General features: G+C 49.7%; 1 protein-coding gene across 3 annotated transcripts in view; it reads right to left on the reverse strand.

The window, feature by feature from the left end:
- The window catches only part of dac (dachshund family transcription factor), a 147,711-nt gene that overhangs the window by 63,728 nt on the left and 56,809 nt on the right, over positions 1–27,174 (reverse strand). For 2 of the 3 annotated variants that reach the window (XM_012297463.2, XM_012297465.2), the window contains exons 2-4: positions 26,418–26,566; positions 14,748–14,976; positions 12,723–12,785 (exon numbers count right to left, since the gene is read on the reverse strand). In XM_012297463.2, coding sequence (XP_012152853.1) covers positions 12,723–12,785; positions 14,748–14,976; positions 26,418–26,566 — 441 coding nt within the window. The remainder of the gene's footprint in view (positions 1–12,722; positions 12,786–14,747; positions 14,977–26,417; positions 26,567–27,174) is intronic. The other variant, XM_012297464.2, reaches the window with a different exon arrangement.

Genomic DNA, 27,174 nt, shown 5'->3' on the forward strand with positions numbered 1-27,174 from the left:
TGCTGCGATATCCGCGCTTATAAGCGTTTAAACATAAATCGCAACCACTAGAAATTTTTCAAAGTCATTAAATATCAGCTGTTTTATCGATTGCTGACGAGAAATAAATATTTGACAGAAGATACATCGGCGAAATTACTACGAAGGCAGGTTTCGGTATAGAACGCGATAATAAATGTCTTCCAGTGGAAAAAGCAACAGGCAATTATTGGGAGTCGTAATCTACCGTGCAAATTACCCGCCATAGTTTGTTGTACGAGTCGAAAGTTTCATTTTTGAGAACGCAAAATTGTCACGAGTGACCGGCGAATATATACGAACAATCTATTCTGCGATCTTGGAAGTATCGTAAAAATTGAACGAAAAACGTTTCGAAAGCACCGAGTCGAAAGTAACGTATCGTCGCTATTATAAATATCTTTATTTCATCTACGCAGCTCGATAAAGTTAGTCGGTGTATGTATAGCGCGTTGATCCTGTATCGGCTATCGTCTTCGTTCGAGAAGAGAGATCATCCCCTGAAGCAGAAACTGGAATCGGGAAGAGCCGTCACCGAAATTGTCGGGCGTTAATGATAAATTGCGCCCTCGGCCCCAGACGAAACAGAACCCGTCCACACGAGCGCCGTACGCGACCGGGGAATCAAATTGCAATTTGTTATTTGTAATTCCGAGTGTCGCTTAATATACTCTCTCTCCCGCGTTCCTGGCCACCCTTTCCCCGTACCCGGAGCGAGACGAACGGCCCTCGAAAAGGGTTAGAAATTAAGCGAGACTTGATGAGAAAGCGCCAAGGTGAACGTTGGTTAAACGCTTCGGCGATACTACGCGCTTAAAGCGTTCGCTTCCACCTCTACTGTATCGCGTAATTAAACGCGACACCCTTTATTTTCGCGCCACCAGCGACGTAATTGTTTCTCCATGCAAGATACGCTAGTTCTTTGTGGACATTCGTTCGCGTTTTTTTATACGTAATTCGTTTCGACGCTGTTTCATTCGTTATCGTACATCTTGAATATTACAAAGGATACCGTCGCACAAAGGGCACAACTTTGACTGAAAAATTAATAAATCGTATCTATAGCGTAGAAACGAAACGCGTGTTCGCCGTACAGCGTGGCTTACCGTGTGTTTCCGATGATCGAGAAGTCGACAGAGAAGCGCAAAAAGTAAATTGCGAAGAAATAAACACGTTCGTTCAGTTTGTTCGAATCGGTGAGCTAGTCGGAATAGAAAATCGCGGACAGGATCATCTCTCGATTCGAGAATCCGGCTCGCGATCCCAAATAAACGCGAAAGAGGGTGGCGAGGGGTGAGAGAGCCGCGAACAGGGATGGAAGTGAGCATAGCGCGGAGAAAAGAGGGCTGGACTAGGGTCGAGGGGGTGAGCGGAGCGGTTTATATGGCTAAAGGCGCATCCCCCGAGCCGTATCGATCGTTGACTTTAAAATTCAAAGAGACCGACAATAGCTTCCCTTTCCGCCGAGCCTCTGTACTACAATATCATATTCCGTTCCTTTCGTTTCATTGTCTGGTAAAGCCTGCGCTAATAATAAAAGATTGCTACCCTGGAAGCTATGCCTAGAAAGAGAGAGAAAGGGGGAGAGGAGCACGGAGAGACAAGAAGGGGGTGTGGAAAGGTGCGAGCAAGATAGAGAAATCGAGAATAAGGGTAGGAGAGGGCACAACGGTAAGAGAGCCAGGGTTTGACTCGGCAGAGTCTTCCCAAGTTCGGTGCTACATCATCCAGATAGCCGAGCCATAATGCTTCGTTGAAAAGTTCCACGAATTCTGAGAGAATTTAATATTCCGCGCACGGTTGCCCTTCTCGTGCTCTTTCTACCCGCTGCCTTTCTATCATTCCTTAAATACGTTTTATCGCGTTCGCGATCATTTTCGACCAATGTTCGCGTTTTCCTGCCACTTATCGGTACACGCGAATATTATTTGTCGATGTTATTTCCTCCGAAGAAATGTCGACGGACAATCGTTGCACCTCGACTCGCGAAAACGCCGCGATAAATCAGGTATTACGATTAATCTTCGTAATATCGTATGTTAAGGAATCGTCGGAAGAAGATGAAGAGGAAGAAAGGAAAGCACAAAAGGCGCGTCCGAATTACACACGTAACGGGAACCGGGAGAAAGATATTTGTCGAGGGACAAGGGAGTGGAACGGGCGCGGAATCAAAGGGGACGCGCAACAATGGACGATCATATTAAATCATAAATGTAAACGAAGATGGCACTGGGGAGGGCGAAAGCTCGTGCACAGTCCGATAATGAAACTTTCCGGATCCTTTACCCACGAAGGTACATGTACCGCGCATAACCGCGTGTCAACCGTGTTTTTATCATTTGCAATCACGGCGAAAAGCATATTTTATGAAAATATCTTTCGTCAACTATTGTTGGAACGAAACGTGAAATACGGGGAAAAAATTGAACATTCCTATAGCCTTCGAACAATTCCGAATCAAGTTATTGCGTCGTAGTCGTTCGATTATCGGACCGCGCCGATTAAGAAGGATACATTCTTGAAATTACTTAACGTATCCGTTATGTTGTCCACCCCCCTGTGCATATCAGGCAGGATATGCCGTGTGACGGTGCACAAACGGGCGCGTGCAACGCGACGCGCACCTGAGCCGAGATTAAACGTTTCGAGGGATACGAAATGAAATATTTAGCGATCCTCGGAGTTCAAACGGGGAACCTGTGTCCCTTTGTCGGCGACCTGTAGCCATCGAGTCGAGCCGGAATGCGCGTCAACCCCTTTGCATCGTCCTTTCGACGTTGATCGTATAAAAAGTACCGAATGTCGATCGACTTCCCTTCGATTACCGGCTACCTGCTGAAGGTAACTCGTTTTTGAACGATATCGCTATCGGTCTAGACCGAATACCGCACGATTTTCCCCGGTTCACGTTGTACCTCTTTCGACGATCGAGGAAACGTTCGATATCCACCAGATACATATATCCGAAGAATAAATTTTCGTGTCTTTTAATGGTTGCACTCGAAAATTTCTGTATTATCGAAAAAAATAAGAAATCGAAGAAAGAACGCGTGGAAGAAAGGAAGAACGAGAAGAAAAGCACGAGTCACCGGGAATGGTAGGGGTGGCGGATTAAGTCGTGTGAAAATTCACGATAGGAGGCGGTGGTTAGATCGATCGGTTGAGTGTTTCAAGCGAAACGGGGAGAACGTAGGACGTTGAATGGACCGGATTGAAATGTCGACGCGGTGAATAGCGTTTTGAAAGAAATACATTAGCGCAATGTGAAGGGTTACTTCAAAATAAACCGGAATAACCGAGTGTACGCGGCCGCTTATCCCGCCAACGGGTGCTCGATCATTCTTTCAATGCCGGAACTTTCCACCCGGAAACTCGGCTTTCCCTCCCTTATCGCGATAGACTCGAGGTGAAAAAGCTCCGCACCTAACTGGAAACCGTGAAATTTCGCGGCGATTCGCGGAAAAGATATAAATCGCGTTGAAACCGAGCGGATAACGGTCAAGCAGGTGCATTATTCGAGCCAACGAATGGTTTACGAGAATTTTATTGTCGGTCCCTGGTGTTCAGCGGTCGTATTTAAGGTTTTATCCCGCCGCCTCCTGGTTTCGTCATCGTTCGTCCTCTTCGAGGGGTTAAAGGATTTTATTCCTCGGCCGCGTACAAGAAAGGGGTTTCCGTTTCATAAAAGTCATCCGGCACATTCGTTGTCGTAGATTATTGACCGGACCACGACGTCCAAAATATTATTTCATCCGATGACGGTGGATTAAAAAACGCGTTAGCATAAAGAAGGGACTGTCGCGGCGCGGCGCGGCGTCTCGTTTAGTGTCACTTTTGCACGTAACCGTCTAAACGGCCAACTCGTAGTCTATCGCTTTATTTCCCTCCAGAACGGAAAGCTTCTACACGCTCGCTTTTAATTAAACCTCCATCGATACGCGCTAGCCTTTTCACCGCGTTTCGCGACGAGGGTATCCACCCCCGTTTCACCCCATTCTATTCGAAACAATGATTTTCGACGGTGCCAATGGACATTTCGATGAAACGAAAGGAAAGCCGAAAAACGACGAGATTCGTAACAGTTTGCTGGGTCAATGTCGACTTTCGTTCGCTGGTCACGGTATTTAACCCTTTCCTCGCAGGATGTTAACCCTTTTGCGAAGGGTATTTCTATGCAAATACTTGGCAAAGTAGTTTCAGGGTTTGAATCGTTTCGATGAGCGAGTGACGCGCTAGACAAGCGAGATGCTCGTATTTCGCGTCCATGTTGTCGACACGGTAACAGCAGTTTTATCGGGTCGACAGTCGTGCCGAGCTCGAATTCTTATTCCGCGCACCACGGTGGGGTACAAATCGTGTTTCGGATGGAAAGAAGAAGGCGACGCGACAAAATTAAGGAGGCTCGTGATCGCGTAACATCGTTCTCGGGCGGAGGGAAGAGCGCGAGGAGAGGAAGCAGAAGTTGCCAAAGGGGGTGGACGGAGGGGTAGCAGCTGCGACATCGCGAAATTACGAGGTGGCGTTGGAAGTAGTCGCTCCTTAGAGGAAGCGTTGACAAATGACGGAGGCAACTTTTATTATTTTAGATGTTGGCCCATCAGAGAGGAGCACGGTTACGACTCCGCGAACCGACCGAGATGTGTTTTACATACATTTCGCAACGGCCTTCGGGACCGCGATACAACCCCCTTGACAAATGGCCCGGAGTTTTATTAGACCAACTTTTTAAGCTACTCCCTCGACGAGCTCGTCTACCTACTCGCGTCGAAATAAAAATAAATTTACCCGAGTTCGCTTGTTTCTTTCGAACGATGAATAGAGCTAACAAATTTAATAACGGTGCCCACTGCTTTCGCTGCGTGTCAGCTGGACATTATTTTAAACCGTTTCGCGGACATATCTTTCGATTTATTTCGAATTTATCGGATCACGCGATTCGTTCGTTCATTCGTTACGCGAATAAAATCGTCCAAAGTATCGAGTAGAAATTTTCGATTGTTCCCCTCCGTGTTCGCGATAAAACGGTACACGACAGTTTGTTATCGGTACTCGATCGGCATTAAACTGACCTAAAATTCCTACACGTCAGAATTTTCAATTACGATCGTTCGGAAGAGGCTCTTCTCCCTCTTAAAAGTATGTCGACTGTACGCCGCGAGAATCGAACGTCGAATTCACGAACCACGAAAACGACGCACAGTCACGAATCGAAAAATTGCACCATGAAATTTCTCGATAACGAAATTATCGATGGTCCATCATCGATGTACTCTAAGCATCGAGTGTCCCTACAATCGAGCGTGTAAATCCGTAATCGTTCCGAAAGATTTCCTGTTTCGAAGCGGGCGAACGAGCGCTGACTATCGGACACGCAATCGATGCTCGTGGACTCGAGTTTCCGTGAGCGGGTCTGCCGGCGAGAAAAAAAAAGTCGAACGCACGTTTCGCTCGAGAACATATTTACGCCGTCGATGACAAATGGTTTTTAGCGGGCACGGTGGGTGGATAGGAGAAGTTCGGGACACCCGTTGCACTCGCGTTCACGAAGGGGCTGGCGAGCAAAGGACAGAGAGAAAAATAAAGAGAGAGTGGCGGGAGCGAAGCGGATCGGAGCGGAGGCGCGAAGGAAAGTGGTTCGCAGATGCGCCGTGACTGATGGTCCCTACTTCCAGATGTACTATATACCGCGGTACTTTTATCGCCGCTTGTTTGTTCAGCGAGTTTCGAAATACCAGTGGCAACGGCATCGTGCCGTCGAGTCGAGTCGAGTCGCGTCGCGTCGCGTCGTCCTGGATCACGGAACGCCATAGTCGTGCGAGCGAACGAGCACGTAGAAGAGGAAGGAAAACGAACCGAACGACAGCAATTATAGTCGACGAGAGTAGAGGAAGAAAAAAAACGCTGATCGTTGTATCAACGACGATACACACGTGTATTTACGTGTCGTGGCATTAAGGCTTTCGTCGCGTACGATGATGGACGTCTATCACGTGAGACAACGTTCCGAGTGGCTCTTCTTCTACTTTTTCACTTTAGCTACGGTATATTTTCGTATACGCGGCTGCTTCGAAACCGTCCACGACCAAAAAGGAACAAATTATTGCTCGTTTAAACCTCCGCCGCTTTCTTTAAGTCGTAAATTAATGGAAAGCAATATCCTCGAGTCGGAGAGGAACGGCGAGTCCGCCGAGCGAGAAAGCGTTTTCGGGAAAGAGGAGTAGGAGAGCGGATCGGCGAATTTCGGGCGATCAATTAATAAGAGCAAGCATCGACGGCCACTTTTGATCGGTATAAGGGGTGGTGGGCGAGAGAGTAGAGAACAGCGTCGACCACGCGATGCTATGTAAATTGAAGAGGTTACACGGTTTTACATATTTCAACAGATTCGCGGTGGCAACGGGAGCGTAGCGGCAGCAGGGAAGACGCGGAAAAAGCGGAGGGACGACGACGGGGTTGGGGAAACCGGTGGTGGCCACTCGAAAACCGCGGGCGAAGCGTTTTGTCGAGTGTTTTATGGAAAGCTTTAGAATTGTAGATTTTTCTCTCGCTCTTCCCGCTGGCACACCGTTACACGCTCTGGATTTATGATAGCCCAGGCGAGAACCTACGAGAGCGTGTGCCTGCTACTTTCAGCTCTGGTCTCCGATAATATAAAAGGATATTATTTAAATTCTTGAAAATTCGCCGGTTGGGCGCGCTCGAAACGTTGGTCCAGTGGCGGACCAGTTCCCGGCGACGCTTTTTCCACCTCCTTCCGCATAATTCGCGTCAGATACAGTTTATGACGCGATGATCAATGGTCACCGAGGGTAGACGAGGGGCAACCGACTTCTCGAGGGACGAGAAACACGCGGCATCGATACCGTTTGCTATTGGATTTCAATTGGGAAACGATTACTCTCCTCGGCCGACCGTTTCCGCTCGTTTGTCATCCGTTTCTCTTTTCTAGTCGTCGCGGTGTCGTCGACTCGCTAGCCCACCGCTACACGACCCTTACTCGCGTACGAACTTTCGCTTTGATCGTGCTCCTTCTAATAACGGTCAGCATTTTCTTTCGCCGCGACCACGATCGAATTTTCCCTATCGGGAAAAAGGGGTGAGTATTTGTCGAAGGCTGCCTCCGGTCCACGGCAAAGGTCTCACCCGTCGCGTCGACGCGTTTCGTTCGGGCAAAAGGTAAGCTACGCGTACGCGTACGCGTCGAAACCACCGTTCATACGGGCACCGCAAATATTAGTTCATTACCAAAAGTGGTGGCGAAACCGGGTCTGCAAACGGTAGCGTCCGCGAAACCGGGGTTACGCTCGTCCGACCTCGGTTTATTTAATGACACCCTTCCGCTGCTTTTCAATTAACCTTTCCACTTTTCAACCGCTCGCTTCTTTTTCCCTCCTCGAATACGCTCGATACGTTGGATGTTCTCTTTTCCGTTGAATGTGAAACTTTTCGCGAATTTCGCGTTCGACGCTTGGACGACGCGGACGACCGGAAGTACGAGGAAAGAATCGCATGTTGGTAGATCGTAAATAAGAGGAACAGATCGACGCGTACCAAGGCTACGCTGCGTGTTCGATGTCGTGCGTGCGTGTGCGAGAGACCGATGAAGAAGCGTAATATAGTGGCGTGCGGTGCGCGCACCGCCGAAGGGAGACCATTTAATAACAATATATCTTGGCCCGTCGCGAGAGAACCGCGCGAAAATAAGGACAGAGGGAGACTCGGAAAGAAAGATATTTTACCATTAGAATCGGTATTCTCTCGGATTAACGAGACCTTTTTTCTTCTTCCGTTGTCGAGCGAAGTCGTAACGAAACAACAAATTTTCTCGTTTCGTAAAGAATGGATATCGCGTTAAACAATAATTCAGCCTATTTTCGATCGAATCTCGATCGAAAGATGCACGTAATCTGCTTCCCCGTATGAAACTGCGAGCACGATCGAGCGAACGAACGCTCTCGTTGCATCAACGGTAAATCTCTCGCCTCGTAAACCTCGAGAGGCGAGCGTAAGTCGTCGAGTCGCGACAGGGTGCCGTCTTTTAAGCCGCTGAAAGAGAGTCGTCACCGTGAACGTTTATTTTATTCTCTCGACAAGAATTATTTATCGGTTACGGATCGTTGCTCCTTCGTCGCGGTTTCGTTCCGAGGATCACGATCCACCGAACGATAATTAAAGCCGGGCCCATTAACGACCCCACGCCGCGATTCGACTGGAAACTTTCGTCAAACTCTCGTCGCTATCCTTCGAGAGAGTATTTTTAGGAAGTTAGGAACGATCGGGGGCTAACCTGATGCTTTCCGGGTCATTTACGCCGCGGCGAAGTCGGGCCAACACCGAACAAGAGTATTTCGATAGTCGTTGAAGAGGAAGCGGGTCGTCTTCGAAGGGCGTGCATCTCGATGCTGTTCGTTATTGGAACACGCTCGCGACGTCGAGCGGTAACGAGCATGGCCGAGTAAACTTTGCTCCGGACGCGCGACGAAACGCGATGATTAATTAAAAACATAATTAGTCGCGGCATCCGCAACGCCAGGATCCACCCACCGGTCGCTAATGTACCGTGAAATTGTCAACCACCTTGTTTCCCTTGCCTCGTTCGCTTTTTTTTCTTTTCTTTTTTACCGATCTCGTTAACCGATTCTTGCTTATTTTCTCGGCCAAGACTTTGCTCCGATATCTTCGTGGGAGTATCGAACGTCGCGTCGTCGCGACTAACGAGCCCGCCGTCCAATTTGTCCCTCGCGAGCTCTACCGTCTCTTCGGTTTCGTCGATATTTAAACGAGCTTTTACGCGTTCATGGATCGATTCGAATTTTTAAGCTTTCCGACAATCGTTCGACCGCGTTCGAGGAATCTTGCGTCGGATCGAGCTTCGTGCTCGGCAAACGATCGATCTTCGCGAAAAATTCCAAGAGCAATTTGTTTGGACATCGGATCTCGACAAGGTCCAGGCCCAAATCGATGATCGTGGTCGTATCGTTTCGCAACAGAGTCATTAGGAGGGTCAGGACGTTTGGCACGAGCGGCCGATTCGGGGAACGTTCGCCGATACGAAACCGTCCGGCTGTCGCGCGATAAACGATCTACGTCTAGAGTCTAGACCGACGAGATCGTCCTTCTGCCTGCGGGATTATCACGCGAACCGACTCGATCCAGCATCCTTGAAATACGAATCGATTCCATCGAATTTACCGGTACACGATTTCTCGCCGTCTCCACCTACGCTTAAATCGATTTCGTTCGTGCCATCGACGCGCTCGTTCTAATAACGGCGCCGAACGAGATCAGCCCTGGAAACGTTTGCCAGCGGATCGATTTGACAAGGATTATAGCGAGCGAGCGAGCGAAAGACAAAAGAGATAGCGTGACTAATACTTGCTTCGTTCCGAGAACGATTCATCGTTATTAATTTCACCTTGTTATCCCGCCGAGCGAATCTTGGGTTATTATCGACAAGTATGCGTGAATCGAATCGACGAACGCGACGGGTATAGTTTTCGACGCGAGTGAATGCGATTTGTGCTTCGATACAGGGATAAATATTAGAATTACGAATGTTAGTACGGGTATACGGTGTTATTAAATGTAAATGGTATCGGGCCGAACCGAAGCCCGAATAAAATAGGCCGATGGGCACGGTAGAAATGACACACTACGATACCGATTTTTTAATTTTCAATTTCTAATTAATTTTGCGATGATGTTTAACGGTGTTCTTCCGCTAAAATCGGTGTCGGATAGTTTAAAAATTTCATGCTAACGCGGCCCGCAAAAGCGGTAAATAGGTAAACGCTTTTCGATCGAAAACAATCGAGAAGAAAGCAATCGAACGGGTCGGAAGCGAACGGAAATACGTTCGGACGAGACGGTAATTAGCGTATCCCCTGATTGCGGCACGTTGACAAGCCTGGAGCCGTGGTTACGCGTATGACGGTATTAATCGTAATGCGCGTATTTGCACGCGGGACGCGGCTTAGATGCGCGCGCGTGCACGCGTGTCGACCCGCTCTGACAGTTCGTTTGAACGCAATTAGCGCGCCGCTTGATAGTTGTCGGCTTAACGTTTGCTATCGCGACAACGATCGTCCAATCGAATTAACCGTTTCATCGCGTTCTCTTCGCTATCGCTAAACGGTCCATCGTTTCTTTCGCTTCGTTCCCTATCTTTAACCGTCGAACCGCGAGCAAAGAAGTTAAAAAAAGAGCAACGAAAAGATTCGATTCTCGTTGGCTCGCGATGAAAGCAACGCGAGAACGGTACGAGGGTGAAAGAGTCACGAGTGCGCACGAAGATGGATCGAGAACGAAGCTCGTAACGGCGGGGCTCAACTTTATGAATATTATTTTCCAGCAGATGTCCCCGACGATAGAAGCTCGTCGACGTTGTCGCGCTCGTCGTTGTAATTAATGACGTCTTTCTGGGGGGTAGAGAGAGAGAGAGAGAGAGAGAGAGAGGAGAAGAGGCAACAAGACGAAGAATTTGCAGAGGTAACGTCCCGAGCGAGCAGCAGGATAACGATAAGGCTCGCCTCGAAGGCGAGGAAGGCAGCGAGCAAAAGCTGCGCGGTCGGTTGGCTGACGAACGACAATCGCGCCCACGAATTATCCCGGAATGACGGGGTAGTTTTAAAGCCAGGAAGCCGACATTAGCGCATTGATACCGTCCGTTCTGGCAACCGGGACGGACCATTAATATTACTTAGCTCGCTCGTGGAGCCGTCGAGGGTGGACGGATCCGGCGTTTCCGCGATTCCGAAATTCAACCAGCCGCTGCTGGAAACTCTGTTTTGCCGTTGCGAAACCAGCATGAAAACCGGTGATGCGGAAATCCCCGAGTTACGAGTTCCGTCCGGTTTTTTCGAGGACCAGCACGGTTCCTGACTCGCGAGATTTAATCGGTCGAACCGGCACGGTGGGACGCGCCACCGCGGAAAGACAAACGAGCCGAGTAACTTTCGCGGTAGAATTTCGGATGGAGGATGTCACGGGAGGTATTAGCGGCAACAAATCATCGGGATTAGAACGGAAACGGAGCGCGCGAGAGGATCGGCTCGCGGCCGAAAGAAGACGAAAAGAGAGAAACGAACGGAACCGGCAGTCGGAAAAGAGGGTGGAAGGCGGTGAATCCCGACAGGGAGAGCGAGATTTCAAGCGGAGCGAGCTCCGTGAGCTTGTAAAATCAAAAGGACAAACAATTAATAACCCCGGCAACGACGATTAATCAGAATTTAACTCGCAGTTAAATACTGGAGCCGCGAGAGGTGGGGGTTGAAGGCTCCGACGCCGACTGCCGCGCGTATCCGAGCCTCGCCGAGGGATGATGGTCGAGGGATTACGGTGCACGCAGGATAAACAAAGGTTTACATCAGTGTCAGTCGCAACAAGTCCGAATTCGTCTAGGGTTCTCGGCATGAATATTCACGGTGCTCGCTCGTCCGTCCCTTCCAGTCTCCGCGCCAATTCGCCTCCCCCCCTCCTACGCGATACTGTATCGCCCGGCACGGCTCCACGACCATTTGCCACCCCCTGCGATATCCATCGAACGGCTACCAGTCAAAGGCTGAAATCACAATACGCGTTTGTCCGGTTGACGAAGTCGACTCGACCGGCAGCCCGCTAAAGCAAATAGAACGAGACGAACCGAGAGGGTGGCCCCGATGGAGGACGAAGAGCGCCAGACAGAGAACATCGCGGGGTTCGAGCGAGAGCCAATGGTCTATTGCCTTTGAATTGGAAATTACGTTTCGAACGGCCGGTCAAGTGTCGATACCCACCCCTGCCGTTAACGGCTCGACCCTCAGGGTTCGCACCTCGACCTTGATCACCGGTGGATCAGTCGAGCCGACCGGTGTATTAAGCCGCGAACACGACGCGACGGTTCGAAGAAACGCTCCTCGACCGTAGTTTTTATCGAGCAAACAGATTCCGCTTGCCATTCTGGTTGCGAGAATTTTTCGATGATTTTACGATAGCTAGCGGCATCGAATGGGGAAGGAGGTTCTCGTCGGTGGCGCGAGAGGCGCAACGACACGACGAGTATTTCGCACAGCCAGTCGAATGATTTAATCCCCGAATGATGGACGGGCACGTCGCGACGATGATCTGCGTGCCGTGAAGTGACAAGTGGTTAGGATCACGGGGAAACCTCGGTGGCGGATGACGGTGGCTGATGGCGGGTCGAGGGTGGTATCGAGGAGGGGTGGTTGGTAGTCGGTGGTCGACGTCGGTGTCGTATCGGTGACGGGACCCGGGCTCTGTCCGGTGGATGGATTTGAGGAGGGCGGGAAGGAGGGCGCGAGCTCGCACCGTACAAATCATGCGGGCATTACAGCGTCACGCCTGGACTCAACCTGTCGCGCGACCGGAAACTCGATGCCGACGGTTAATGCTGATTTATCGGAAGCGCCGCGTTTCCACCAGCCGATTTCGAGGTTACGTTTTCCCGCGTCGCGATCGCCTATCCTACAGCCGCCGTTCTACGCGAAACCGATCGACGACATCGACGATACCTCTAAACGCTTCTTTCTTTTCAACGATACAATCTGCCCAAAACAAAAGTAGACGCTTCGATTTTACGTCGAAAACCTGGTTATACCGTTCGCTTTGCAACGATGTTTGTTTTAAGTAATATCGATTTAATATACGGGTAAAACAAGAACCCCGTCGATTATTTTTAATGGACGGTAGTCTCGATTGAATCCTACCTGTCGAGATGTTTGACAATATCTTCGTAGGCAGCTCGGCAGTTTTCCCACATCGGTCCGGACCTGTGGATTACAAAAAAGACGACACTTGAGATACGAGAAAATGAAACGAAGACGGGACGATCTAGAGCATCGTCGACCGCGGGAAAGAAAAACGGAAACGAAGCAGGAGCAAGGGTGCGCGTTAAGAGCAGGGTACGTCAAGGGAAGAAGCAGTCGTAAGCAGGAAAGACGCGGGTTGATAAGCGAATCGGTTAATTATAAGCCTGCCACGGGATATCCTCGAGGAAAGTGGATCCGCGCAGTTGATTAAGAGTCCTCGTCTCGTCTTTCGTTTGTCCTTTGATTCGAATCGTGGCTGTCCCGTGCCCGAAAACGAACGCGCTTTGAAGTCGTCGCTGATTAAAAAAGACGTCGTTGGTTCCCTTAGCTCGGCTAATTTACTCGTCGTATCGGAAAAGGGAGCGTGATAAACCGGCAAAGAAACAGGATATCGAACAATCGGAAAATGATACCCGTCGAAGAGTCTGTTCCCATTACGCGTCTACGACATTTTGAAATTTGAAAACTCGCTATCGAACATTGAAAATGGCAATATGGTCCCAAATGGTCCTTATCGAGATGGCACTCGAAGGATCGTACGTCGAATTCTCGCGACCGCGACCGCTATGGACTACGATTCCGGTAAATCGCTGGAAGTCGAAGGAACGAGAGGGCTGCTTGTCCCTGAATCGAAGGGTGGCGATAGGGTGACGGCGGTGCGACCAGGATGGGGTTGCGTTGAATTAATCATATTCCGGTGTTTGTCGTGCCGCCCCCAGACGTAATCCGTCTTACCTCCCGATCTCTCTCGCTCGTCTGCCACGATAGATTTGCATTTTAATTAAAAGCAAAGCGGTGAAATCATAATGCGAAACGTGCGGCGCCGCCTTCGTCGCGTCATTATACGAACACCCGAAAGGACACGGTCTACCCGCCACCGGCCTTTGGATTTCCCCTCCGAACGATTCACCGGCAAACCCTAGACCTGCTGGACTATTCTTCGAAAAACTGAGTTCGACAGTTTCGCTTAATCCGCGAAAGATTCCCCCGATGGAACGGCGGACGAAGGAGCTGGTTAAGTCGGACGACGAATAGGACGAGGCTAATTACGGCTGGCTGGTGTAATCGAAAATTAAGGCGAATCCTCGTATCCCCGAAAGCCCCGTGGCTTCGAGTGGAACCGAGAGAACGGGGGCGCGCCGCTAACAGCATCTATTAGAAACGCGTTAACAAATGCCAGGATTAGCCTCGAGACTATTCTCCCCCGGAGCAGCAGGATTCTCCTTCGATACGGTTCCTGCAACCCGTTGGCTCGTCTTTCGGTGTGTTTCGCAGCAACGACGGAACTGCCTGCCCGTAATCTACGATATACGTCTCGAAACCGCAACGCGTCGAGGATTTGCCGCTTCAACGGAGAATCTGCCCTCTCGAAGGAACGCGCACCAACACCTTCCTGTTTTCTTCTCGCGCGTAATATTAAACGATTTCGCGAAATAAAACGATCACGCTTGCGCAACGATCGAGAAAAGGCTCGCGAAAAACCGATGAATCCGTGGAGGTAGCGCGAGTAACTCGAGACGGGTAAACGAGCTAGAAAAGGTCGGAGAGGAAACGGACTTCGAAGACGGCCGCGAAGACCAAGGTGGAACAGGGAAGGAAAGATCAAGCAGTGTCGAGACCCCTCGGATTTCCACGGCTTCGCCGTCTCTTCAAATCCTCTTAAAGTTGTATTCTTTTGGCCTCGCTGGCCCTTCGTTGCGATCACCCCGGGAGGCTAGACTGTGCCGCTAGTTCTCCCGACAATCGAGCCGTTCGAACACGGTCCTGTCGAAAATCGTGCGGACGAAACACGTACACGTTCGCTTACGAGTAAGCGTACTCGTACGATTCAAATCATCCGTTCGATCGGTAAACGATAATTCGACAAGATCTTTGGCGACTCCTCTGTTCGCGTATCGTTACTTCCGAACGAGTTAAGCTTACCTCGCGAAAGCCTCCAGGGTCGACATGTTCGGATTCGCTTTCATGCCCTGCTCGGCTCGCGCCTGAGCCTGCGCCTGCAGGTGATGCGGCAGACTGGCCGGCGACAGGATGGCTGTGTGTCCTGCACCTGGATGTCCACCCAATTGCATGAATTGCATGTGGCTGAGATGCGTGGGCGGGTGATTGTAGCCGTTCGCGAGCAGCGGCGACTTTTCCATCCTCGGCACGTCTGAAACCAGGAGCGGATAGATTAGTGAACCGCGAACGTATCCCGTCCGTGAACACCGGACGCGTATTTGTTCGCGGAGAATTTTGGAAGTTACCGAAATCGCGATATGTCTCGATCACGCGATGGTCGAGCGTCACGAGCGGATCAAACTTCTTTCCGAAAGAGACGAACAACAAAGTTGCGCTAACGTCCGTGGCATGAGCACGGCTCGACGTTTATCGACAGGCCCGTGGTAGCATTTTGAGATTCCAGTCATGCGAAGACGACGCCGAAGATGATGCTATTGCGAGAGTTGGATCGGAGATGGATCGTCGGAGAGGTAGCGAGGGTGCAGCGGACGAAAGAAGGAGATACAGAGGGGCCGAACGAGAGCAGGGAATAGGAGAGGAAGGGGTAGAAAATGAGCGGTGCCTATTCATTACAAATTATCTAAATGGCAGTGATTTCGGCGGACCGGCTGGCCGTTTGACGAGTAAGTGGCGGGTTTGCTAGACAGTGACTGTCGATCCGGTACGGCGTTGCTCGGTGGAGCGACGCCGATGAACGCGCTGTCTCGATCGTTTGACAACCACTGTGGGACCCGGCCCATGACCGGCCCTAAAATTGGACTTATTACAACTTATAGAGCGCGATTTGAACGCTCCGCTCAATAACATACATTATCCCCAATCCATATGATTTAATGAAATCCCTCTAAACTCTCCACTTAGCCTCAGTACCTTCTCGCGCAGTGTATCCTTCCCCCTTTTTTTCCTTTTTCTTCCCCCTGCCCGTTGCGTATGTGCTCTTTCGCAGATTGCTACGTGCGTACGAAGGACAGAGAGCGAGAGAGAGAGAGAGAGAAGGAGAGGCGGAGAAGGAAAGCGCGAGCGGAGAGAAGGTCGTGAACGAAGCGAGAGCTCGACGGCACGTTCCGATCACCGAGGATACTTAAAACGCGCGTTGGCCGATTTTATAACCTCGACAACGGCTATTTGCCGGTCGCGATACGCTCGACGTCGTAACGCACACGACCGATGAAGACGTTTCGAACGCGCTCGGGGTCAAGAGCCCCGAGGAGTCGCTCGATCCTGGAAAATCGAACGCGGCGAAAATCGCTCGTCGCCGAGATCAATTGTCGGTCGACCGCGAGGGACGATAAAACGCAATTTGAGCTAAAGACCGCGCTCCTATAACTTCCCACCCTTGGCTCCGCGCTCGTGGCTGATGAGGTGACAACCCATAATTATACAGACCGCTTTCTGTCTGGCCTGACTGCAGTGGCATGCGGAGGAGAGGCCTCCATCATCCTCCTCCACCTTTTCCCCTCTCCGTCGTGTCTTTCTTCTCGTTCAACTTCTTCTCCTCCTCCTCCTCCTTCTCTTCTTCGGCTACTTCTCCTTGTTCTTCGTTTTCTTGGTCCTCTCGACTTCTGACCGCGCGTTCTCTCTCTCTACCTTTCCTCTCGTTATTCTTTATCTTTCGTTTTCGTCCAGAACTCTCTTCTCTCGTCGTTGAACCCTCTGCAGCCGTACTCGGAAAGTCGAAAGTCTCTTCGGCATGTACGCGTCGTGCAGCGATACGTAGAATTCGAACATCCAGAGATACGGGAATCGATCGGATCTCGATTTGGTCGATTCGCGTTTTAGATATTCTAGTCCGGGAATACGGTTATCGCGAGTGCAAGGGGTTAATAACGACGAAGCGAACGCGAGAGAAGAAGAAGGAGGGTCAGCCAGTCAGCCAGCGAGCGGTGGAGTAGTCACCTCCGCCCTCGTGCCGCGCGTCTCGTGCCCGTAGGAGAAGGACGACCGTGCTACTTCTTTTCTGGTGTTAATTACAAAACGCGAGAATAAATTGCCGAGCTAAATGAGTGTGCCCAGAGTGTATCTCTCCTCGTCACGTCCGTTCCGACGTTCTTCGTCCGCAACGCTCGACGGACAGACGAATGGAAGAAGGCGAGTCGAGCCGTTCGCGCAGGTGGAATTCGTTATGCGTTGCGATCACGGATTCGGCTCGATGAAAAAACTCTGGCAAAACATCGTTTCTAACCACCGTTGCACCCGAAATATTTCCTTCGATCTTTTACCCTCGAGGATAGACGGCTCCCTTTATAGCTTTTCCGTTCGATGGCCCCAAACACCGAGAAACGTTTCTCTTTGCTCGAGTGACCATCGAGAGAACAGACGAGCATCGTGAAATTATTCGGAAAATTCGCCCTTTGTTCCCACCCCCTGCAAGGATGCCATTGTTCTTACCAAACGACGAAGAAACACAACGCCCGACCACGGTAACGCGCGTTATTTGCGCTTAGGTATGTATATGTTTACCCTCGACACCGACTCCCTCAAAACCCTTGGATTTAACCCTCGAACACCGACCCTCCAGCTACGGCCGATGACATCGCGACCCTTTAAGTACTTTCCGTGCCATCCCCCGTCTTCTTCGCTACTCTACGTTTTCTTCAAAGTTCTAAGATCCAAGTACCTCGGTCGTACTCTAATTCGGTATTGCTAACGCACCACGAGTACGAAATTCGCTCCGTTCGCCGAAATCTTCGAAGAAGACGTCGTTCCACCATTCGGTCGCTCTTAACGAACGACGACGGGTCGAAGAACGGTGGGAGATGCCTTCTCCTCGCGTCCCGTTCAGCGAAAAGAAGCTGAACCCGCTGGAAAAGTACGCCGCCCGTACCGAAAGGGTTAACCAGGGTTCGTACACGTGCATCTTCGACGCGTATTGGGTATATACGTAAACACGAGACGGGAAACAGAGTTTCGCTCTGGTGGAATCCGGTTTTTCAAGTAATCGAGGGAGACTCGAAGCCCAGGCGTAGCAGCGAGGCAGGCAGTCAGGCAGGCAGGCGAGCAGGCGAACAGGCAAGCAAACAGGCAGACAGGCAGGCGGGCAGCCATCGAGGTAGCTCCCTTGTGTCCAGTTTCGAAAGAACGGAGAAGAGAGTGGATGCCATAGGTATACGCGTACAACCTCTTCTCGCTCCTCCTTCGACTGGCTGTTCTTCTTTCCTCGCTTTCCTCTTTCACCACACCCATTCTTCTTAATCGCGAGCCGCGCGTATTGAGACGTACGTCGCTGTCTCGCGCTTGTCCGTTTTACTCTTCTGTGTTTAACCTTCTCTCTGCGATACTTCTTCGAGGTATTTCTTCATTTTCCACCGGCACGAAATGTATTATTCGCGCTCGCGATGGTGTGACGTTATTTTCTTTCTCAAAACTCGAATTGATTTCGAGAACGTGGAAGGTAAGGCAGGATCATTAATTAGAATCTTTGTCCGAGACGAGTCGAGTCGTCTAGCTCCGCCGAGTGTCAAGTGTCTAGTGTCGTTTAACAGAACGGTGGAGAACGTTGGAATTCTGCAACGACGAAAGTTTCGACTCTTTAATGATTGAAACGGACATTATCGAAAATGAGTTTCAGCCCGTAGCAGTTGGAGAAATGTTGGTGGCAGTCCGCAGCCTTCCATTGAGACATAGAAAAGTGACGGTGAATGGAAGAAGGGTGGACAAGCGAAAGATACGAGCTTTTAAACGCGATAGCGCTTTCGAGACGACTAGTTTCCTTTTCCGAAGGTTCTTCGTATAGTCTTCGTTCGTTCGATCGCTCGCGGTGCGGCGTGGCGCGGCGCAGAGGTCCAGTATTTGTTCTACCAGGGTCGCCACGGACACGGGCATCATCCGAGGGCAGTAAACCTTTTGATATATAGTCGAAGGTTTTTAGAGTTCTGTCAGCCACGCCCACAATCAGCCTTAGTATTATTTACACTCCTCTCGGTGGTTTGTAGTCGCTTGTCTCGCTTCATCGTCCTCTTCTTGTACCTCCGCTCTTCTGCATCCACGCTTTTTACTCGTTTCTCATGGTGTTCTTGCTCGTCTATCCACCTTGCTTGTTCGCCAACGTCATTCTCCGTTTTTCCGTTTTTCCGTTTTTTCGTTTTTGGTACGTCGCATTTCAAACGGAGAAAATCCTTTCCGTCTTCCGCGTAGTCGACGATCGAGGTACCACGAATTTATGAAATTAGATACGATCGCGAAATTATCTATTCGGAGCGTGTAGCTGGTACTCGATCGCATAGCCGCTGGGCAAGATTTCGGATTTCGCCGCGGATCGGCTTCGGCACGCAACGCGAAACCAACGACGTGGCGAGAGAGAAAGGGACGCATATTTTATTTCGGAAATGATGATGATACGCACGAAATCTCCCTCTACCGGTCGAGCATTCTTCTGCAAGGTTTTATCGCCCCGATTCCCCTTCGGTGAACCCTTTTTTTTTCGACTTTTTCCGACATCGCCTTTTGCCACAATCTCGAATGGCGCCGATCGGTCCTTTAGAGCGTACACTCTTTCGAATCGTTTCCCTTTTTTCCGAGTTTCTTCGTACCACGCGCATAATTAGATTCCTTCTACTTTTTCGTATCTCCTTTCTAAGCATCATCGATTTCTCGCGTCTGTTTTCGCTTTCTACCTACATTAAATTGTATCGAAGAGTATTTTATTCGTTCATAAAATAACTAAGTATTTAAATCCCATCTGTATCGCGCAAAATCGACGAGGTTCCCATTCTAACCAGGATGGTGGATAATAAAAATCCCGGTAGGCATTGTACGATAAAGGAAACCGGTATCGAGCGCGTCCTCTTTCTCTCTCTCTCTCTCTCTCTCCCTCTAGCTCGATCTTTTTCGGAAATCTCCGTCCAGCCTCCCTCGTTCTATCTTTCTCGAATCGTTCCGTGGCGATTCGCGCGGTGCGGCACGGCGAGAGGTACCTTTTTAGGCAGGCTTACCTTCGGCGACGGACAAAAGTGCCCCGTCCCAGCTTCTGGGCCCAACCAGTTGGAAGATATTAATAACAAAATATGATATAATGGGAGCATCCCCGACGAAATACAATACAATGTTTATGCAGAGGATTAACCGATGTTCCGTGTATAGGAGCGAGCACGTGAAAAAAGTATCGACCCTAAACGAGACGAGAGAGACGAGGCCGATGGTCCGAGCGGACTATTGCAACTCCGCGCGGCCAAAACGACGGGCAGATGGCTTCGAAAATACAGGATAGAGGCCCCGGGCTCCCGATCCTTGGTTTTGATTAGCCCGCGGGAAAGATTTACCTTCGAGATTAGCCATCGACGTCGATTTCTCGATCATCGAACGCTAACCGTTTCATTCGTGTTCCCCTTTACCTCCTTCTCTCGCGGAATAACATCGATAACGATGGGGGAATAAATAAATGCACGAGTACGCGTTCCCGTTGAAGGGGTAGTTTATCGACGAGTTATATGCTGTTGAAACTTTTGGGGTTACGCGAAGAATAGGCTGTCGTCGAAATCGCGTTACCAACACGTCCGAAATAGCTGTCGACTAGTACTAAGTACGCGTATTATAGACCCGATAAAATAGCTCGGAACGTTATCGGAATAGCCTCGAGACATTTAACGCGAAACGAATTACAACGTAGAACAATTTACAATCGTGTCCAGTTTCATTGTCAGTTGCGGTGAAACCGAGCAGGTCACTGGCAACGTTTTCAGCCCGAACGGGATTGGAAATGAAAAGAAAATAAATAACGCGGGAAAAAACCGCGACTCGATTGCGTGGGTACACGCGTAACCAGAACCTTTAACATGTGCCCGTGTAAACGAGCCAGCAACCGCCCTCGAAAGTAGACATTTACCCCGTGTCGAGGGGAATTTCACCGGCAGAAAACACGCCACGATCCGTGGTGTCGGTTTTCATTTCCCTCGCGCACGCTTTTTTTCCACGCGTTATTCTCCCTCGCGCCTATGTACCTCTATCCGCGCGGCTGTATTTTTTTTTCACCCACTCAACCGCACCTCGTCAACGTATCCCCATTATTCCGAGCACTTCGAGAGCGTTTGTTGGTCACGAGGACCCCGGGACCCGGTTGCAAATTATAAAAATACTCGCGAGCTAGCCAGCAGCGGACAAAGCGGCCCGCTCGTTGATTCGCGAGTTAATTGAGCGACGCGGCACTCGCCGGCCCGCTAACGAGTAAATTGTTGACTACCAGCCATCGTCGGCGCTGCTCGAACGCAACGCGCGCGTCCGCGCTCGCGCCTGCCCGACCGCCCGACCGCCTGCCCGCCAACCTTCTCCCTTTCTCGCCGGAACGCCCGCTAAATTAGTACAGATTTTTGAAGCAATTAGCCTCGGTTTTAACCGCAGGAAATTGCCGTCACTCGCGTAAAAAGCCCACTTGTTTCGTGCCGGGATTCCGACTCTCTCGTCCTCTTCGAATTTGCGCGCTTGCGAGAGTTTACGAGCTCTCGCGGCTCGGATCGTCGCGTTTAACACCGATCGAATTAACGCTGCGATCCTATCACGCGTCCCGCGCACCGACGTAACTACAATTTTTATGCGACTACTGGACCGACCGCTAGATTATAAGCAACCGTGCAGATGCAAAAATAATTCGTGGGATTCGAACAGGGCGTGTTTTATAGCCGGATCATTCTGATTTGTACATAGTTGGAAACGAAGAAACGATGTAAGGTTTTGGTAGGTGTTTCGTGCGTGTAAGAGGACACGGCTTTTAGATTGGACCGTAACTCCCCGCAGAGAAGCCGATCCTACTTTTTCTCCTCTTAACGTCTTCATTTGGCCGGAGCATGCGAGAGAGTGTTTCGTTACGAGGCAAAAACCGGCGAAACGCGAAAATTCCTGACGCGACTGATTTACGGCAGCGCGCCACGCAGCAAACTCGCTGTTGCTGCAACCGAACAGCTTTAATTCACCACCGGCCACTTTTGTTACTTCGCGAAACTCGATTTCTCCCCTTCTCTGTCCATGTGTCACGACTTTCTGTGCCTTTCGTAAAAAAGATCGTGTTCGGTTCGGTCCAACAACCAATTTTTCAACGACATTATGCTGAATAATCGTTCCTCTACCGGTGTTTTGTCTCGAGGTTCATTCGGATGTTGGTTTTTATCGAACGGTTAGTCCCTGGTATACATGTACCGAACCTATCCGCTACATTATTTCCGGTAGATAGTTCGTTTCTCGGAAAGCAAACCAACAAGTGTAATTAAAAGGTTCGAAATGAACAGAGGTAACGAAGCCCGCTTCTTTCTCTTCGGTTAACCGACAAAAGCGAAAGGACCAAGAAGGGAAATCGGTGTATTCGCCGAGGGTTGATTTTCTCCGGTGTCGCTGTAACTCGGACCGTATAATAATCTCGGCCGACGTTATTATCGCTTTAATCGCGGGGATTATTTCGCTTTCGCGTCAAATCTCCGGCCCGTTCTCTCGGTTTTAGCTTCGGTTTCGCGTCCCTCCGCTACAAACCGTCCGGACCGCGTAATTTCTGACCGCAGGCTGAAAATTCCACGTACACCAGTGGTTCTCGCTACCGAGCTATCTATTTCCTTCCATCTACGACTGGAATCTTCCGTTTTCAACGAGAACCGTCAAGTACTTTGCTTTTCCACCAGGACGGACGGACTCTTCCTCTACCGCGAACTCGTTAATTACTCGGCGCGATACAGCGTCGTATTCGAACCGCAAATTCGTGGTATCACGTATTTCGTATACTAGGATGAAATGGCTTGACCGTTCGCGATCGAGTGTTAGATCGTTGTGCGAACCTAGAGGCACGTTAGAAAGAGTAATTCGAATTAGCATACTATAATAGCGTGAAAAGTATAACGACGATAAAGATTCGTTTACGAATCCAGGATGACAACGAAACGAAGAACAGAAGAGGGGCGAGTCGACGAGTGGGTGGTTTGGTCGGGTGGTTCGACCAGTCGCGGCTGCAATGACGCTGTACCCGGCAAGCGAATGCTCATAAAAGCATTGATTAACTGTTGCCGGTCGTAGGTCAGCCAACGCGGCTGGCCTGGCTGGCTAGCTGGTTGGCTCGTGTACCAATAAAAGCCGGTGTTAATAGGGGGCCGACACGTCGCTTCGATACCACGCCATCGACCGTTTCGAAGCCTCTTCCCGCCGCGTTGCGCCGCGCCACGCCGCGACAATTTTCACGCTTTCGAACGGACAGACAGCTCGTAATCGTGCTCTAAAGTGGCTGCTAGCGAATATGAGGGAAAACTCGAGCTTTCCTGTTCCGCGATCGTAATTCGTTAAGAGCATATGATCGCGTCGACGATTTTCTACTTCTTCGATTTATCGATACAAGAACGAGGACAACAAGATGGTTTACGAGAGCTTCGATATATCGCGTGCAAGAGGTACGCGTACGCAGGGTGTTCGGCTACAGGTGGACATAATTGCAGAGAACGATAGCTTTACCGAAATGTTCGTTAAGTTCTAGACTTTAAATTATGAATGAAAAACACCCATAATACTCAACCATGGGAGCATTAACTATTTAACAAACAGAATGGGAAATTTTCACCGTTGATTTTTACCATAGAATTTGCTTCGTCGATAGATCTGTGCTTTTAGTAATACATAACGAGGAATTTTCGGACTAAAACGATTGATTGGAACGATCAACATCGGTACATAGTCAACACTCTTGTGGCTGAGCTCGCACGTTAAGCGTGCTCCTATTGGTCGGTATTTTTCATTAATAATTCCAAATTAAATTTTGACGAACAGTGTGGCAGAGGCAAAACTTGTTCGGTAATACCACAGATACCATCCGCTGCGATTGCGCCTACATCCAAAAGTACATCGAAAGCGCACCGAGTCCGTGACAAACTATAATCGCTAATGACCGTTATCAAGTTATAGTCTTTCGAGTATCAGGTCCCAGCGAAAGAATCTTCATCGACGGCCTCTGACGTCGCAGTCCGCGCTTGGATAATTGACTTAGTTTGCGCGTTAATACGTCGATTCGCCGTGCATTAGGTCATATAATATAAATTGCGGCCGGCCAATTCGATTAATGCTATTTCGGTAATCGATGCATTAAATAATTACTGGGGGCTGGAACGCGTACCAACGAACGAACGTTAGCCGATAGTCATTAGTTTATTACGCAGCCTAGCCTACTAGTTCCAGTCCGGGAATACTTTCATCGGAAAACGATCGACCGTGAAGAGGAGGAGGATGGTTCGGCGAAAAGGCGCGAGGAACGTGGCTTCCCATCGAGAGTCCCGTACCACGAGGCTCCCACACGACCCGCTAAGCCAACCGAGCAAACCACCCCACCTCCCTCTTTCACTCTCTCCCGCGGGCTATTTATTTTTCTCATCGGTTTTAATTTTCTACAGACAACGTAGATACGTATCGGCCGTCCGAACTGCTGCGTACATGTATACACGGCCATTGTGCCAGCCATTGTACCCGCTACGTCCCGAATGGATGTTACCACCGCCGCCGCCGCCGCCGCTATCGGGATCGGATCTCGCTCGTTGAGTTTATTAATTGCGTTATGGCAAGTGGCGCTCGCCTACCGGTCCAAATTGAAAAAAATCCCGTGTACAACGTGCCTCGTTGCTTTCCCGTATCCGCGTACACGTTGCTCTCGCCTCGTTGACTTCGCTACACCTATCCCTTTCTCTTTCTTTCTCTTTCTTTCTCTTTCTTTCTCTGCTCTTCTCTTCTCTTCGAAGAACCAACCGTATTTTTCCGACGCTTTCTGCTCTTTCGAGAACAGAAGCGCCGTTTTACGAAGTCGACGGTATAATAGAACGGCTTTAGATTCCCCTCTCGAATATCAATCGAGTATGCTTCCCGGAATGAAAAATCCTTTTCCTCCGCGTTCCTAACTGGACAATGTATGTTCTTGTACCGTTAGCGATTATTAATAACGCGATTCGACATTTTAATTGGCAAGAAACGTGATTACGAAGAATATTCCATTTACGTGCGAGACACGTGACAAATGAGACGTTATAGCTGGCCTCTTACGACGACGAAGTTGCAAAAGGAAACGAGCTGTAGCGATCAATCGTGATCTCGAAAGGGGACCGAATCGTAAAACAATTATACAATTACCGCGGGCTCGTAATTAATTGCCGGCCGTTTCAACGTTTACCCCGACTGCAATCGTGGTTCCTGCAACTGCAGGCGAGTACGAGCGAGCGTCCGCTCGGCATTAATTCATTAACGGTTGCACCGTCAAACGTATTTGCCCGTAAAATTGAACGGCCGCCGTGTATTCGCGATTATTTGCTTAACCAATTTCCGAACGGCAATCGTCGACGCGGTTCGACGCGATTTTACGATTTCCCTCCACCCTTGCCGAACTCCATTCCGTGCTATCGAAATTGCTATCGAATCGATGGCGTAGCGGCGAGTGCCAGTATGTTAATCAAAGCACCGACATCTTTGAGACCCGTGCACGAGTTTCAAGGGTTAATTCGGCCAATGGAGAAAGGTTCGTTCCGTGACCGGATGGATCAAAGAGCCAGAGCACGATCAGAATGTCTGGGAAGATTTAGCAGCGACAAAGAGAAATGGTCAGAGGCATATGGGTCTGCGCATCGGTGTCGATATTCCGGGTATCGGCGACCGCCACCGCAGGCCGCAACACGACGGTGCAGTTGCAGTTAATTTGCTCACTCCAAGTGCGTTTGATTCCCCTAATTAATTGATCGGTAGGGTCACCGTGGCCCGGCGAGTATACGGATGACAGTAATCAAGTGCGTGCCCCTGCCACTCAGGGCCTACGTCGCCTTTCGTCTTTCGCGTTCGTGCCAACTATCGATACGCGCCGGACATCTTGTCTCCAAGCCTTTCGTCTCGTCGATTATGTTCGATCGCTGCGCTAACCCCACAGTAGTCCGAAAACGAGCGATATAGAATTCGCGATCCGTACGTAAAGAGATTTTTATCGACCGTGCGAACGGTCGGAGAGGTTAACCGAGAACGATAAAACGCTTGTCCGCTTAAAATTGCTGGCGATTGAGTCGCGAAAGAGAAAAAGAGAAAGAAAAAGAGGGGAAACGGAAACGAGAGTGGAGTGTGCAATTCATTCGGCGCTTGTTAGCGAACTCATCGGTAAAGTAACCTAACCGAGTCGTGCTTTTAAGAGTATATTTCTAACGTGTAGACGGTGTTTGACAAAATTTTATGTCCTAGATTTTTGTTTAATGCCTAAACGCGTAGAAACGATTAAAAATTGCCATCGATGAGAGCCATCGTAGCAGCGTAAAATGCGACATCTAAGAAGGAGTTAACGAATCGAGAGGATATAGGACGGAAAACGCTTTTCAACCGCCCGCTATACGCGTCTGTTTGAGTAGCGCGCAAATTGCCACTCAAACGCGCAAACAAGCCGAATGCAACGTTGTCGTCGAATCCGTGGCGACTCCATAAAATGACGCGAACTTGTTCGAGCAAAGAACACACGATATAAAACACGAACGTCGCGTCGTGGCACACAGGACAAGGAACTGCTCGCCGCGAATGGTCGAAAAGTCGTTGGCGAGCTCGTAACCAGGAATCGGTCGTACGATCGATCGGGTCGCTCGACGCTTACGAGCGTTCGTCGACTAAAGGATGCGAGACACTTACCGAGATGCCCGTTCTCGTAGTAATCCCCGTTGTCCATTCTGTGCTTCTTCAACGAGTGCTGAGGGTGGTGACCGGTCGCCGCTGCCAGGTGGCTGGCTGCGAGACTCAGACCAACGGACGCTCTCTTCGGTGGTCTTCCTGGCCTGGAGCTGTACAGTGGTAGAGAGTTACTGTGGTTAGAGACACCTGTCATCGAGGTAACGTCTTACCCCGATCGTCGATGATTAACACGCTCCTAAGTGTTTTATTCTTTATCGTCTTGCGAAAAAAGACGAATCGACCTTGTTGTTCGCGACACGTTCGATCGTCTTTTTTCACTAACGGACTAACGTTGGGTTAGTTATTCAAGCTTTAATCTTAAAAGCTCTAACGCGAGCTGTTACGATCACAGATTAGTCTACGTTATGTTTGAATTGCAGAATTAGCGTGCGTTTCGAAAACTGGTTTTTAACAGAGATAGTCGTTGAATAAAACTTTGCGTTCTAGCGAAACGGAAATATTATAATTTCCTAGAAATATTGACCAGTATGTAACGACAATGTCGCGACAAACCTATACTCGTGATCAAGATAAAAGTGCGCGAGGAGTAAAAAAAACGAATGGAATAAATAGCATTTACATAATTCATCGTGTCGAGAACCTGATAATTCTCCTTCAATTTCTCCAACTGCAAACGTATCATTTTTTATCGCTCCGCGGCATTATATACTCGATTAAAAAGAAAAAGTGTGCGTCAGTCTTTGATTCCGTCGCAACG

This window comes from Megachile rotundata, chromosome 7 (genome assembly GCF_050947335.1).
Source record: "Megachile rotundata isolate GNS110a chromosome 7, iyMegRotu1, whole genome shotgun sequence".
In the NCBI taxonomy this organism is placed as follows: domain Eukaryota; kingdom Metazoa; phylum Arthropoda; class Insecta; order Hymenoptera; family Megachilidae; genus Megachile; species Megachile rotundata.